We start from the raw sequence: 15,788 nt of genomic DNA, 5'->3' as shown, positions 1-15,788 counted from the left end.
CGTACCCTACTGCTAGACTGGCGACCACTGTGGCGTGGTATGCGTCGTTGACGAACGCTTTCCCCTCAGACATTATGTATATGATATAAAATATTAAAATTATAACATGATATGCGGGTCAATAGTGGGGGTGGGGGGCTCACTGTTGGGTGGGGGCTCACTGTGGGAGGGTACCCCCACGTATAACCACGAGATAGCCAAGGCAGCAGTTACGCCTACAACCAACAACAGTCGGGGGTTGGTCACTTTATGTTGGTTACACCACCGTTTTTTACCGGCAGCTACTCTCTTAGGATTCTTCTGTCTGGTTACTGTTGGGGGTACCCCCACTGGGGTCACTTCCCTCACTGGTTCCTGTGAAGGGGTCTCCACCGTCACCTCGGGAGGGGTTTCCCTCACTGGTTCCTGTGTCACTTCCGTCACCTCGGGAGCAGCATCCATCTATACTATTATTATTATTCTTTCTCTCAAATTGACAATGTTTTGCCGTGATAATCGCCGCCGTCACTGGAGCCAACAACATACCATATTTGTGGTACAGCCCGCAGCTGATAGAGCTCACGGCGTGTTCGATAAAAGGGTCTTTCTCGAGGTCCTCCCACAGGTAAAGTCGGCGCTCTGGTGGAATGGGAAAGAAGTATGACACAATACCGGTGTATATCTGGGTCATAGCCGATCCTATTGTTTTTGTCATTTCTGCTCCGAGCCGGGACTCGTATCTAGCGTACAGCTTATCGATTTCTTCGGCTGACATTTTGTGAATTTTATCCGGAGTGTAGTCTCCAAAGTAATGTTTGGCTTTGCCGCCAACAGCCAACGCCACCAGTTTCTCTCGCTTGTCATCAGTGGGGCCTGCCGGCGGCGTGGGGGAACCCTCCAACGACAATTGTTCGAGCAATTCCTCACACTCCATCTTATAATATAACAAGTAAGATTTAGTTTTAACTATATAATACCCGATGCAGACAAAACACAGAGAAATGAAGGTTAAGTTGCACACGACAAACACTTCAAATATCATAGCTATATACTTAGCTTTGCTTAGCTTTGCTTAGCTTTGCTTAGCTTTGCTTAGCTTTAGCTTAGCTTTGCTTAGCTTTAGCTTAGCTTTGCTTAGCATACTATATATGCTACTGGTTGGTCGGTCTTGAGCACGAGCTTAGCGTGTTTAGTTTCAGCGAGCTGTTTCTTCACCCGTTCCCGTTCTAATTTGCTCATCACATCGTTCTCTCTCAAACACTCCTCGAACGAATCCCTGTCCTTGCAGTGAAATAAGGCCACCCATCGCGTCTGCTCCCTGAGGTCTTTCAACACCGAGTTGAACTTCTGCGTTAGCACCCAGACGCTGTGATTTGCATGCCGGCCGGAGAAGGCCAGGTATGATAGCATGTCTCTCTTTTTTGTTATCTCGCGATTAGCGCTGCAGTCGTCCAGTATGAACAGCGTCGGTTCCCCTTTAAATTTCTCGTGAAGAGCTTTCAACCAGTCCTGCAGGCGTGTTCCAGGGTCGATTTTGTGTACGTCCGGGTCCGTCATCACCCAAGGTCGCACGTACGTTTTATTCATGCTCAGAGTAGGGCACATGATAACGATGTTATCGAACACATCCTTGTAGTAACCCTCCAACATATCCAACACGAAAACGGTCTTCCCACAGCCAGTCTGCCCGCACACTATGGCGCAGTGTGGGTCAGTGGGTAGTTGTGGGTACCCCTGGGGGGTGTGGGGGTACCCCCCATCAGTAGATGGCTTGCACGAATCTCCCATTGTCTATATTAAGTTGCGCGTCCATAATAACGTACAGATATAATTTCAACTTACCAGCGGGTTGAGCCTTCTTAGTAATCTGGATGGTTATCCCTTCGCTGCCGTTATCTATACGACGCCCGCTACCGTGCAGTTTATCATCATCCGTGGATCGCATGTCCAACCATAGGGCGTACTTGATGGTCAGGTATTCACCGATCTGCACGGAGCCGAGGTCCAGGTCCTTTGTTATGTAGTCCCCCACTGGTAGCTTTTTTATCTCATCCCACTGCTGGTGTGGTCTCATGCCATGACTGAACAGCTGGTTGGGCACGCCCTCGATGGTCACTTCCACCTTTTCAATCTCGGGGTTGAAAAACTTCTCGCTGTCCCTCCGGAATGGATCGTAATACTCCACGGGGACGACCAGGATACCTTTCATCGATCGCGCCGGCACGTTCAGGTTGATATTCCACACAGTGTCGCTCTCATCTCGCACGACTGATCTATGTCTCAGTACGCGATCGTACAGGATAGCCATCTTCCCAGAGTACTGGCTTCAAACCTGCCTGGCCAGCTCCGGGCTAGTGACCATGTCGAACTCCAGAGAGATGTTGTCTATGGCATAACTGGCCTCATCACCGTTCGGCGTACGCACTACTTTGCTATAGTCGTTAAACGTGAGCTCGTATTCGAGCCTATCACCCAGCGCGGCCTGGTAAAACGGCGCGTGTCCCGTGAGCAACTCGAAGTCGAGTGGCACGCAGAATCGATTCCTGTATGCTTGAGCGATGGCCTTTTCACCGTCCGATAGCTTGTCTTGCTGGTCTTGCGTGAAGACATACCCTATGCGCACGGGTTGATTTACTGATGCCCTGGTACACATCATTGACTCGTTCTCTCTCGCTTTTCCAGAGATCCTTGTAGCAGTGAAACACGTCGCTGTCGTCGATGCTCAGCACCTCGTTACCGCTGATCTTGACGGTCGTTTTCTTGATGATAGCTCGACCCACGTTCCGCACTAGCTCGCGTTTGTCGTTGTCGGAGGTCAACGTGATATTGAACGCCAGTCGAACAGTGCCTGGTACAATGAGGTCATTCTCACCAAGGTTTGGAAATCTAACCAGCAGAGTTTGATTCTGGTCTATCTTGCTGGGATTGTTGGTGATGGTCACCGACTGTCGCACGGCTCTGGCGCCTAATGGCTCTCTCAATCTTCTGAAAGGATCTAATTTTCTACCGTACATTGTTATATAAATGAAATATATTTTTAATACTAATGGATGAAGACATACCTATGGATGATATGTGGGACGATAGTGCCCAGGCATTCAATGATGACCAGGAGACCTCATTCTCGCAAAGTGATGAGCTCCTTAAAGGCACCGTCGACGATTATTACAACGCAGTTGAAAATAAATCCAAACTCAAGCCGTTGGGAAGGAACTATTCTGATTTTACCCTCAGCAATGGCACGCTGCGTTTGAAGTCTCACCCGGAGATCGATCTCATGAATAAACGCACTAGAGAACCGCTTGCTTTATCAACATTGGCCGGTAAATATGGGATTGACTTTATCCGCGATGAACTAGGCTTAGAATATTACGGTGGCGCGCGACCTAAGATTCCTCCGAAGTTAGTTCAAGGTCTGGAAGGCATCAGGGACGCCCCATCGGATCAAAACATGACTTATGATATTAAAAAAGTGTTGACCGACTACGAGAACAAACCCTTCCCGGGTCTCGAAATTACCTTTCGGGAACTGCGGGGGTTGGACCTGTTGATGCAAACCATTCGTGGTCAGCTCTGGAAAAGCACGGCCAAAATGAGTGAGATAGACGACCACATCGCCTATGAAAAGAAAAAACTCGGTGAAACTGAGGACGAGTCTATGAAAGCCACCATCGAGGAACGAATACGTAATTTGGAAGATGAAAGGCAGACATGGTTGGAGACAGCGTCCGGCTACAAAGAAAAGCTTAGATCCCAGGTCAGCCGTGTGCGGGAAACCATCAATCAAGTCCTCCACCGAGACACCACGTTAGCAGACAGGATTCGGATATTATTCCGGGAGCAAGGGATCACCATCGCCAGTATTCTGACTGCATTGGGTTTCATCATATCAACCCTGGTGGTGTCACTGGTGGGAGGAACCCCTGTGGGGCCTGCCGGCGGCGGGGGAACTCCAAGTGGCGGTGGGGGTGTTAAAGACTGGATAAAAAAACTCGGGGAAGGCCTAGCTAAACTGGCTGGTAAAGCCGCCGAAGCCCTTCCCGGCATCCTGGGTAGCATCGTCTCGTGGTTGTTAAGCGCTCTGTCTAAAACTGCCATGTGGCTCAGTCAAAACCTGTGGGCAGCCATCGTCGCCGTGGCGGGTCTGGTGTACGTAGCGGCTAAGAAATCTTTAACCAAATAAGTCCCAAAGCTACCCCACCAACCACTAGGGCCGTTTTACTATCAATATGCTGCTGAGCCTGAATATGAGAGTGTGTGGGGGGTGCCTCCACATGAACTTTAGGCTCCGGGGGTGGCGCAACTATACCCGTTTCACGTGGTGGGATGTGTGGGATATAGGTGGTGTTAATATCGGGGTTGATACCCAACTTTTGATCCTTCGTGGCTATGACTATTTCGTTGTTATAACCCACCACTTTTTTTACTCTCAGTTGCATATCATTCGGAGCCATGTACAGCCCCACGGCGAACACGTAGTCGACTTTCGACCTGGCGTATTCTAACACGTTTTGGTAGCGTTCGATAGCCCGCGGGAGATCAACTGGAGAATTGATAGCATCCTCAACGTTGACAACGAATTGTTTCTGAGCGTCGTAAGCAGTTCCCTTACCGATGATGTTGGAACGCGTTTGCGACTGCGCGCCCAACAGCGCCCTCCACGTACGTTCGAATCGAGTCGTTCAACCTGACTACCCCGGCATGACGACGTGTCCAGCATGAACATTTTCCACCCGTCTGTGGTTGACTGCTCCACTTTCTGGATTTTGAAAGCAACACCACCTTTAAAGTCCATACGATCATCCCTCCATTCATTACTTGACAAAGCATAGCCCTGCTTAAGTATACCTCGTCTCACTAAATCATCACTAGCATCTTTCACTGGTTGTGGCCCATATTTGGCAGGTTTATGAACAAGATCCTGTAGTATATGGAAAAAACTATCCGAACTAAACATTTTTCGTTTCATAAAGTGTGATAGTATATATTGGTTAAATGCTTTTGCCGCGAACCCATCACTGTAAGGAATACCCAACCCGTGGTTCGGCCCCGGCAAACGCCAATCCGTCTTCGGGTTTATTTCGAATTCGTTGCAAATACGTTCGTAGGCCCGTCTATCGTACGGGTTGTTTGTTGCGTCCCACGCTTTGTCCTGTGGGAGGGGGGCGCTGATCTCTTTAAGGATACGTCTGACCTGGTAGTACACGTGGAACTTGAACACAGACTGACTCAGCGGTCCACGCCGAGTGTCGGTCAATGTCACACCACACCCTGTTGTAGCGCACCACACGGCAAAGTTGAATTGATTCTGCCAGAACTGCATAGGGTTGTTGAACCAAGCGTGGACTGCCTTGACGTTAGTCACCGAAAGCTTATACTTATCAGGCATATCTATAAACTTGGCATTGAAATACAACCCAGGAGCAACCACGATCTTCATGGTGGAGAAATCTACGTCCAGTTTAGGGTAAAACACACCAGGGGAATACATTTTAAAACTATTATATAATAAGTATATATGTAATATGTACATAACACTTCCAGGAATAACGAGCGGTGAGGCCGTTCAGCTGACGCACGCGATCGATAACACGTCAGGTCAACTCGAAGTCGCACTCTGCGATATCACCTACCTACCGCAATGGACTAACATCAACATCAGCAACAATAAGCTGTTCGTCAGTGGAACTCGCAGCCAGATAACTGACGGCTACTACAGTGTGTGCTCTCTAAACGACGAGGTCTTCAAACCCCATGGAGCCGAACTCAAGATGAACGACTCAAACGGTACAGTGGTGTTAATCAACAACGGAAGAAACCCCTTGAGGCTCGGCCGACCATTAGCGAGGATACTCGGTATGTCTCCTGACGAGATAAAACCAACAACAACCGTCACAGGCACGAAGTTACCCGACCTAGTACCGTACCGAGAGCTGTACATTCATCTCAATCAGGTGAGCACAACGTATAACATTCAAGGAGGTCACCCTTCCACTATACTAAGAGCAGTGCCGGTGAAAACTGAGAAATACAACGACGGTAGAACCGAGTCGTTTTCACCACGGCAGTATAAGAGATTAACCCAGGGCAACATACCTGAGCTGACAATATCGGTGTTAGATATAAATCATAATCCTGTAAATATAGGATACCTCAGCTTAACGCTTCATGTAAAATGACCAGCGCACAAGGGCCCGGAGTGAAAAAATGCGTCAATATCGGGCTCTCCGACCTCGGAGACACGCGCGGTTTCGACGCTCCCGGAGTAGATGGTAAATCGTACGCCTTGCAACTGAAAAACAACATTTACAAACGGGTTGAAATCCCCTCCGGTGGAACCCTAAGTGATATGATAGATACCACAAGAGCAACAGTCAACACTAAGTACGCCCTTGTCAACACCGGTGATAATAATTGGATAATATACCCATCGTTCGGTGGTAAACTGTTCGACTTAGACGATGTTGAGAGCACTACCGTCGTCCAAAACAAACCATATATGCTCGTCTTCACCGAAGATGACAAGTGGGTGTTGTTACCCGATAACGACTGGTTTCTCAATATTAGACTCGTCTCCCCCTACGTGTTCACTGATAACAAAGACAACCACCTAAACAAAGTCGTGAACAATGGAACCCTGCTCGTGGCTTACGTCCCAACTCAGAGACGTAGCATAGTCGTCAGCCCAGTCAACACTATAGCAGCCCACATGCTATCGAGTAAACCAGCCATACAAAACGTGAAATTGCAGTTGGTGTCTGAATTCGAAGGTGTGGTCACTATACTAGAGGATCTACCGGCAAACTCAACACTGATCATCAAAGTCTACCTAGGGGAACCATCGGGGAATGATGTCGAGATCGTGAAGGGGATCAAACTCGGGTGGGGCAAACAACATCAGTATCAAGTTTGCAATGCTTACGTGCGGGTGGGTGTCGACTCCAAGACCAGTCTGCAGGGGGTCAACGTGATCGTGGAAAACAAGATATCACTAATCAATATCTTCCTGCCTAACAACATACACTTCATGGGTATGAAGTTAACCCCTGAATTATTATCAGAAAACCAGTTGGAAATTATATCGTAATAGTATAATAATGACCAGTCATCATCCCAACACTACGCTTAACGACCTAGGAGATACGGAGGGATTCGATCAGCCTGGTGAGGAAGACACCTTATATATCCTGCACTTCAAAGACAACGTGTACAGACGGGTGTCGTTATCAGATTTTAAAGAGCCTAAATGGTTGATCAACTTAACACTCACCTCACCTTATATCACATTAAAAGACGAGTGGGGGGCCATCTCTAAGATTAGGAATAACGGTATCTGGGCCGGGGATTTCATTTTTGAGGATAAAGCAACATCCTCGATAAGTCTTCGTGAAGGAAAAAATAGGTTAAGTTCTGGAATAAAAAATAAATTAACATTTAGCAGTAAGTTTTTATCCCAGTGGCATCTTGATAAAATATTCCCCCCCTACACACTCATCATAGAAGTCTTCTTTTATGAAAACACCTCAAGAGTACACCAATTTTTACCCGGGGTGTCAATACACTGGTTTGACGAACACCAAGACCAATATTGTCGTATTGTTATACAACAGGATACCTCCACGGGTCCTATAAACCACTTAATAAACCTCAGTGGGGTTTTTATTACAACAGGAAAATCTATTAGCCTCTCACCTATTACCCTGGGTAATCTAGAACTTGTAGGCTTCAAATTCATTCGTGAATTATTAACTGAAACCCAATTAAAATATCTTTCATAATATATATTATAGGATGGGTCTGTACCCAGTCGTAGAGGAAGTAGCGAAGACGTTGGAAACCGTAGATGGGTTCCGCTTGAGGCAGTTATGTGATGTGAAACGTCAACTAGAACAAGACCGTGACACGCGGAAAGCACTATGTAAGAAGTACAATAGAGCTTTCAATATCGTGGACGGGGCTGACACTACCCTTATGGCAACCAGCATGGGACTAGGGGCGGCAGGCGTTGGGTTGTTAACCACCATCGTGGCTGCACCTATAGTGCTAGGTTTTGAAATAACAGCTGGGATAGCGGGGGTGTTAGGGTTGGCGCTTAAGTTGGTATCACGCAGACTGCATCGTAAGGCATTGAAACACGACGAGATCAGGGTTCTGGCCGAAGCAAAGCTGAACACAGTGAGTGAGCGTATTTCCACGGCACTCTCTGATAGTAAGATCTCAGAAGAGGAGTTTCGTTCAATCCTCTCTGAACTCAAAAAATATAACGGAATGAAACAAGATATTCGATCCAAGTCTCGTAAGTCTGCTATCAGCGAGGACGAGAAAAAAAAGTACATAGAACAGGGGATACAAAAAGCCCAGCAAGCCTTTATTATGAACACCAAAGAGATCGTAGGCGGTTCACGTTAAACTGTTTCATCGATATAAACATAACATAGGCACAGACGTTAAGTAGTAGGGGAACACGAGGGTGATAGCCGTAAGCGGGCCACCGATCCTATATGGTCAGTCAAAACTTACAACATAGATAAAGTGGATATGAAAGCCGACGAACCTAACTTGTACTACTTGAGGGGTGGGCCGGGTAGGGGGTTTGTAAGAGAAGAATTATTAATCGTACCGTACGGCACAGTGTTACCTCCAACCAATACACGGTAAACTGTTTCATAGACACCCAACCTTTTTGTAGTAGGGGTAATAGTAGCAAGATCTAAGGTCCCAACCAAAGCCTTATTTACTAAATAAGGCTTTGTAGAGACATTTCTTGAAAGTGGTCCAGAACTGTCATTGTATATACTACTACTGGTAGACTCAAACATTTTCCCCAGAGGGATGGGAGACTGGCATTGTTCTCAGGGCTGGTAGACTCAAACATTTTCCCCAGAGGGATGGGAGACTGGCATTGTTCTCAGGGCTGGTAGACTCAAACATTTTCCCCAGAGGGATGGGAGACTGGCATTGTTCTCAGGGCTGGTAGACTCAAACATTTTCCCCAGAGGGATGGGAGACTGGCATTGTTCTCAGGACTGGTAGACTCAAACATTTTCCCCAGAGGGATGGGAGACTGGCATTGTTCTCAGGACTGGTAGACTCAAACATTTTCCCCAGAGGGATGGGAGACTGGCATTGTTCTCAGGACTGGTAGACTCAAACATTTTCCCCAGAGGGATGGGAGACTGGCATTGTTCTCAGGGCTGGTAGACTCAAACATTTTCCCCAGAGGGATGGGAGACTGGCATTGTTCTCAGGACTGGTAGACTCAAACATTTTCCCCAGAGGGATGGGAGACTGGCATTGTTCTCAGGGCTGGTAGACTCAAACATTTTCCCCAGAGGGATGGGAGACTGGCATTGTTCTCAGGGCTGGTAGACTCAAACATTTTCCCCAGAGGGATGGGAGACTGGCATTGTTCTCAGGGCTGGTAGACTCAAACATTTTCCCCAGAGGGATGGGAGACTGGCATTGTTCTCAGGACTGGTAGACTCAAACATTTTCCCCAGAGGGATGGGAGACTGGCATTGTTCTCAAGACTGGTAGACTCAAACATTTTCCCCAGAGGGATGGGAGACTGGCATTGTTCTCAGGACTGGTAGACTCAAACATTTTCCCCAGAGGGATGGGAGACTGGCATTGTTCTCAGGACTGGTAGACTCAAACATTTTCCCCAGAGGGATGGGAGACTGGCATTGTTCTCAGGACTGGTAGACTCAAACATTTTGCCCAGAGGGATGGGAGACTGGCATTGTTCTCAGGACTGGTAGACTCAAACATTTTGCCCAGAGGGATGGGAGACTGGCATTGTTCTCAGGACTGGTAGACTCAAACATTTTCCCCAGAGGGATGGGAGACTGGCATTGTTCTCAGGACTGGTAGACTCAAACATTTTCCCCAGAGGGATGGGAGACTGGCATTGTTCTCAGGGCTGGTAGACTCAAACATTTTCCCCAGAGGGATGGGAGACTGGCATTGTTCTCAGGACTGGTAGACTCAAACATTTTCCCCAGAGGGATGGGAGACTGGCATTGTTCTCAGGACTGGTAGACTCAAACATTTTCCCCAGAGGGATGGGAGACTGGCATTGTTCTCAGGACTGGTAGACTCAAACATTTTCCCCAGAGGGATGGGAGACTGGCATTGTTCTCAGGACTGGTAGACTCAAACATTTTCCCCAGAGGGCTAGGAGACTTGGGCATTGTTCCCAGGACTGGTAGTGTCAGACTCAGGCATGCTTGAAAAACATCCTGAGAGGTGGCAGCAACCAGACCACACTGAGTTGCAGAGGATGCATCTACAGAATTTGTTGTGATTGTGGAAGCAGCTATAGGACTGAAAAAAACCCACAAAACTTCAGCTGAAAAATCTGATCTCAAATGTGCACTCTCCAAATCACTCTATCAACTGGCAACACACTCAAATCATGGCTTCCATTATCAGTAAAGGGCACTAGAGCAACTTCTTGGGGCAATCAACATAAGAAGTGTAATGGTAGGGTTATTTTTATTTGTTTTATTCAGAAATTAGACTTGTTTAAGGGTTGAAATGGGATATGCTAAGTTCAACATGATATACCAGGTTTAGGATTCAGTGGGCTGGTCCATTTAGCTTCTGAGGGGTGAGACCCAAGAGGCATGTGCCTGGTATGCTACTTCTCCATAGTTATGCAATGGATAGTGCATGAGTTTCTCATGAGGAGAGGTATCAGTCCACTGAACTTTTCTTTAGTAGGCATATATTGGGAAATTTTCAAAGCATGGTTTCGTTTTGGTAGGAGTTAAAGGCTTGGGGTATTAAAGGTTTGATAATTTTATATTCTGGACTCTGGGGTCTACAGAGACTATAAAGGTGAGGAATTCACTAATTTATCTGTAGACTAACCAAAATTTATAGGTTTCTTTCAGTTTTAGCAGTTTAGTACTATGCAGAAATAGAGTTTGGTTAGATAATGTAAAGTAGGTAACTTTTTTTTCTGTTGCAGGGAACATTAAGTCAGGATATGGGGCATTTGCAGTAGAGTTTTTATTTTTTATTATTATGAAAGATCTTTGGAGGCAGTATTCTGTTCTCTTGTTTAACATTATGATTTTCTTTTTGGAGTTTGAAATGAATTTATTTTGTTTGCAAAATCTTGAGTTTGGTTGTCATTGTGATTTTAAATCTCTGAATCCTGCAGACTTGAGGATCCAAAACAGGATCTTCCTGTTACAGAAGTTAGTGCCCAAGATCAACTGGAATCAAGGAGTTTACCTCCTCCGCATCAAAATCAGACTCTCAAAGCACTCCGCTATGTAAACCTACCCTTGTCCTTATTGTAAAAACATACATCATCATTGTATTCTTGTCTTTCATCACACCGCATTGTTTGTACATATGTTATTATTTCTCCTAATTTCCTTGTGATTGTATATACTTAATTTACATATCTGGCTTTCCGCACATGCATGCACACACGCACGCACACTGTACTATTCACTATATTATTATCCACCTGACAAAGCGACAAATACTAGCTCAGAAATGTTGTGAGAAATAAACCAAGAAGTTGTTATTCATAAGATTTGTCTTGTATCACTACACCAACTTCTAAATGCCTTTGTTGAATCTCATCTACATGGACTTGTGGTTATTGTAAGAGGCATCTACAGGGACTTGAGGATGTTGTAAGAGGCATCTACATGGACTTGTGGATGTTGTAAGAGGCATCTACAGGGACTTGTGGATTTGGTTGACAGCATGTCAGCTTATAACACACAGTATTGATCACTGGATTACTGGTCCAGACTTAATTTACAGGTTGAAGTTGATTGACAAAGTAACTTTTGTTTCAAGTTCAAATTTTAATGACCAACACTCCTAGAAAGAATTTCCTAACCCAAAGTGGAATATTTTTTGCAGTGCATATACCAACATGGCCTTCTCTTTCTTCAACCTACCTCTCTCCTACATTGCTGATGCTAACATGCAGCGCTTCAACAGGAAGTAAGTTTTTCACATGCCAAGAAGTAGATGGTCTGAGTTTATGTGCTGCACAGATTGGTCTATAGGTAGGACAGAAAGTAGAGGGTCTGAGTTTATGTACTGCACATGTACATGACAGGGTCCTGCAGCATTCAGTAAGGTCTGATTTTGTTTTTGTTTTTTGTCAGTTTAGGAATGTTGTCATGAACAGGCACTGTTGTTCTTTAAAGAAAATTACTGGTCACCCCTGCTAATTTCTCGACACTGATATTGAATGAAAATACAATGGAAACAGAAATATAGTCATAGCACAGCTACAATAATGTAAAGATGTTTGCAATCGATTCATGATCTTGTCATTAGTTATTGAATGATAGTTTACTGTTGACAAATTTGTGTAGGTTGATTGTGTCTGTTTCAGCCATCCGATGTCCTCAATGATCTTTGGGACAAATGCCCTGGTGGTAAAACCAGCACAGTCTCTGTGTCCAATGTTCATTGTGGCAGTTCTTAACATGTATGGGTACCAACACCTGAAAGCTGGGACACTTACCTCATTTGAGACCTCCCAACTGAAGGAGGTCATGTTCCGTCTGGCTTGCTGTCTGCCTGTTGTCATGGGATGCTTGCAGTTTCTGTCTTGGTCCTTCTTCAGCATTCGGCTACGACATGCACCCAGCCACACGATTGATGTCACCGCATAAACACAAGTGGATGACTGGCCGCTCCACCGTCCTCCTTCACCATCCAAGGACACCACTCACCCAGCCACACTCAGGAATTCACCATAAATATAATTACGGGTGATGATCACTCCCTTCACTACTGTGCCAGGTCACTGAAGCCTCATCACTTTTCCTTTTTAGCCATTGCCTCACTCAGTATGTCTCAAATGGCAACTTCACAGTCCTTCACTATGATGCAGTGTGAGGTGATGAGAGCTCAATGCCTCCTGCTGAAAACCAGGAGTTCATGGAGACCAGGATTTGACCAAGAGGGACTACTGGAGACAGAACATATATACTGACCTGCAAGGGGGAAAGTCATTAAAGCTGACTGAAGTATTTATGTTAAACTAACATTTTGTTACATATATTATATTTGGGATTACACTTTCTTAGTAAAGTACAAACTCTAGCACTGTTTTGAGTTGAATCCCATTGCAGATTCGAATCAATGCCCTCAAAGACAGGCACCTAATCGCCAGCACACATAGTCACCATGACTTTCACTAAAATGAAAGCCGAACAACTGGTAGTCTACACTGCATGCTTTGCGTACCCCTCTGATGAGTGTTAATTGGCATGGCTCCTTGGGCCGAAAGCTATGATTACACAATGCCATTTAGAAAAGTGGTTGAATGTAACATATACAAGCTACATAAAGAAACTGTGCATTGTCAAAATGTTATCCCAGTTGATAAGTACGATAATACCAAAGTAAGATAACAGTGTCAAAGGTACATAGAAACTTTAAGGGAGGGATCATGACACCATAACAAGTCAGGACAATTTCAACTGAAAAGTCAATCACAATGACGCCATGAGTCCTTAAGTGGGACGGGTCAAACGACCATGTCACAAGCTCAATAACGGGTATGTCCTATATCGGCATAGAGGACAGCAGTGCATCGATGATGCATAGAGCCCATTGAATGTACAAGGAAGGTTGGTGGTATGTCACGCCATATTCTCTCAAGTTCTGTTGTAAGGTGAAGGACGTTATCTGCCATAGACGTTGATTCATCTCGTCCCAAACATGCTCTATTGGGGAGAGATCAGGTGAATTTGCAGGCCAAGGCAATAAGTCAACGTTGTGATGTTGCAAATAAATCCATAGCAACCATTGCCGTATAAGTTGCAGAAAAGGAATTGCCACAGATCAGAGAATCTGATCCCTGTAGCCCACACTAGTTATGCTGCCCTGAAGAATCACCAAAGGAGCTTTTTGGCATGCTTTTATTGCACCCCAAATCTTTACGGAACCACCATTATAGCGATTCCTTGCCAAGGCCTGTACATAACGTTCTCCTGTGTGTCTGTTGGCATGTTGATATCACTAAACCAGGACTTATCTGTAAAAACATTTCAAACCAAAACAAGCGTCTGCAGACATGATTTCAGCATTCACGATAAGTCATATGGCGAGATGTCGTGGTCTGATCCCGTGATGACATAAACGTTGTCAAACTGTGATGGGATGATTACAATGAAGTCCTGGGATTGATTCCATAGCAGTCATGCAACTTCTCGAAATAATGTCTGTTAATCTCGTCATTGTCATCGTCCGCTTGTTTGAGCTTTGTTTTCTCATATGTGATGCGGTTGTTGAGACATACAGTTAGGCGATGTTGTTAACCAGTGATGTGCACATGGTTTGCATGGCCTTGTCCAACTCTCACAGTTCGCAAAGGTTCTAAGGGGTGGTATCATTCATTGTTGACAATATGTCATTCCATCTGATGCTTCCTTGACACATTGTGGCACGTCCCTCAAATTGTCTCGATCCAACACAGCTCTGAGTTCGTTCCGCACGTTTTGAAGGGTATTGGTGGTCTTTGTGGATAGACCTTGTTGGTTGTAATGTTGCAAATTCAGTTCGTCTTGGTCGAACCCCATGCCATGATGTCTGGCCGTCAATGACAAAGTGATGGGTTTTCCTGATCTGATCTGAGATCTGAGAGAAACGTGAGGTGAGGATTTCAGCAGCAGCTTCCCTATGTCGTTGATCATGAACTTGGAGTCCTCGCGATATGTGGGTTCAGTGTAATGTTTATCACTTTGTAATAATCACCCAGTGTCATCTTCAGAAGCTCAGCGCTTATGATGTCTCCCATGAACGAGGTGTCTGCCTTCTCCTCGTCAACCAGAGGCTGCACGTCGAAATGGTCCACCGGAATCTTGTCCACTTTTGTGTTAAACAAATACGTTTGGTGTGTAGCATAACATAATGATGTCACAAGAGCTCGATCCTTTGCGAAAACTGAGGGCACCTTGGAGAACAAAGCTGTGCGCCAGTCGGTGATCGTCATTAACAATCTGAGCTTGATCAATCAAAACCAAATGCTGCTGATTTGGTTTCCCAGCGAGAACATCCCTGTGAAACGGTTTCATCAGCTACATGTGCGGGATTGGCGTGAAATGCCATTATCGCTGGAGTGGAAAATATCTGCACACCGTCATCCCCATGCGCATGCCATCAGAGGAGAAACTTGCTTATGAGAAGGCCAAGAAATGCCACATGAGCGACGAGCCCCTGAACAGTGATGTTATGAGAGATCACTGTCATATTACCAGCAAGTACAGAGGTGCCGCTCACAACACCTGCAATCCGAAGCTTTAAATCAATCACAAAGCCATACAAATCCCTGTCATGTTTCACAACCTCTGCTGGTATGATTCTCACTTGATCATGCAGGTCATCATGAAGGTCTACAGCAAAATAATGTGCATCCCCAACAACATGGAAAAATACATCTCCTTCTCTTTGGGAGGTCTGAAATTCATAGGAAGTTTTCAGTTCCTGATGTCGTCTCTAGACAGTCTCATGAAAGCCAATGACTCAAACAACTTACGCATCACCAATCGATTCACTGATAGTGAGACGCGACCGCTGCTGCTGCTGAGGAAGGGCATCTAGCCTGACAAATACATGAACGGATGGTCTTCAGATTGCAGGTTCAATGAGATGTGATTGCTTCTCATCGATTGCTTTCGCAGCACCATGACGGAGTTGTCCATCACCCTGAATGATTACGTGCACATGATCGACTTGTGGAAGAATCTGGGTGACTGTGTACCATGACTTGTTCTTGAAAACAGACATGCCAATGTTAGCAGACGTGTTCAAGATAT

The 15,788-nt window shown here is 45.6% G+C and overlaps 1 protein-coding gene across 1 annotated transcript in view; it reads left to right on the top strand.

Annotated features, from left to right (window-relative positions):
- The window catches only part of LOC137284144 (transmembrane protein 180-like), a 33,042-nt gene extending 19,971 nt beyond the window's left edge, over positions 1 to 13,071 (top strand). Inside the window, exons 4-5 of the mRNA XM_067815831.1 lie at positions 11,872 to 11,955; positions 12,356 to 13,071. Of these exons, the coding sequence (XP_067671932.1) occupies positions 11,872 to 11,955; positions 12,356 to 12,638 (367 nt within the window). The 3' untranslated portion in view covers positions 12,639 to 13,071. The remainder of the gene's footprint in view (positions 1 to 11,871; positions 11,956 to 12,355) is intronic.
- Positions 13,072 to 15,788: the final 2,717 nt, after the last annotated feature.

Source organism: Haliotis asinina, chromosome 5, assembly GCF_037392515.1.
Source record: "Haliotis asinina isolate JCU_RB_2024 chromosome 5, JCU_Hal_asi_v2, whole genome shotgun sequence".
Taxonomy (NCBI): domain Eukaryota; kingdom Metazoa; phylum Mollusca; class Gastropoda; order Lepetellida; family Haliotidae; genus Haliotis; species Haliotis asinina.
The sequence above is the reverse complement of the archived record's forward strand: the minus strand, read 5'-3'. Positions and strand labels throughout refer to the sequence as shown.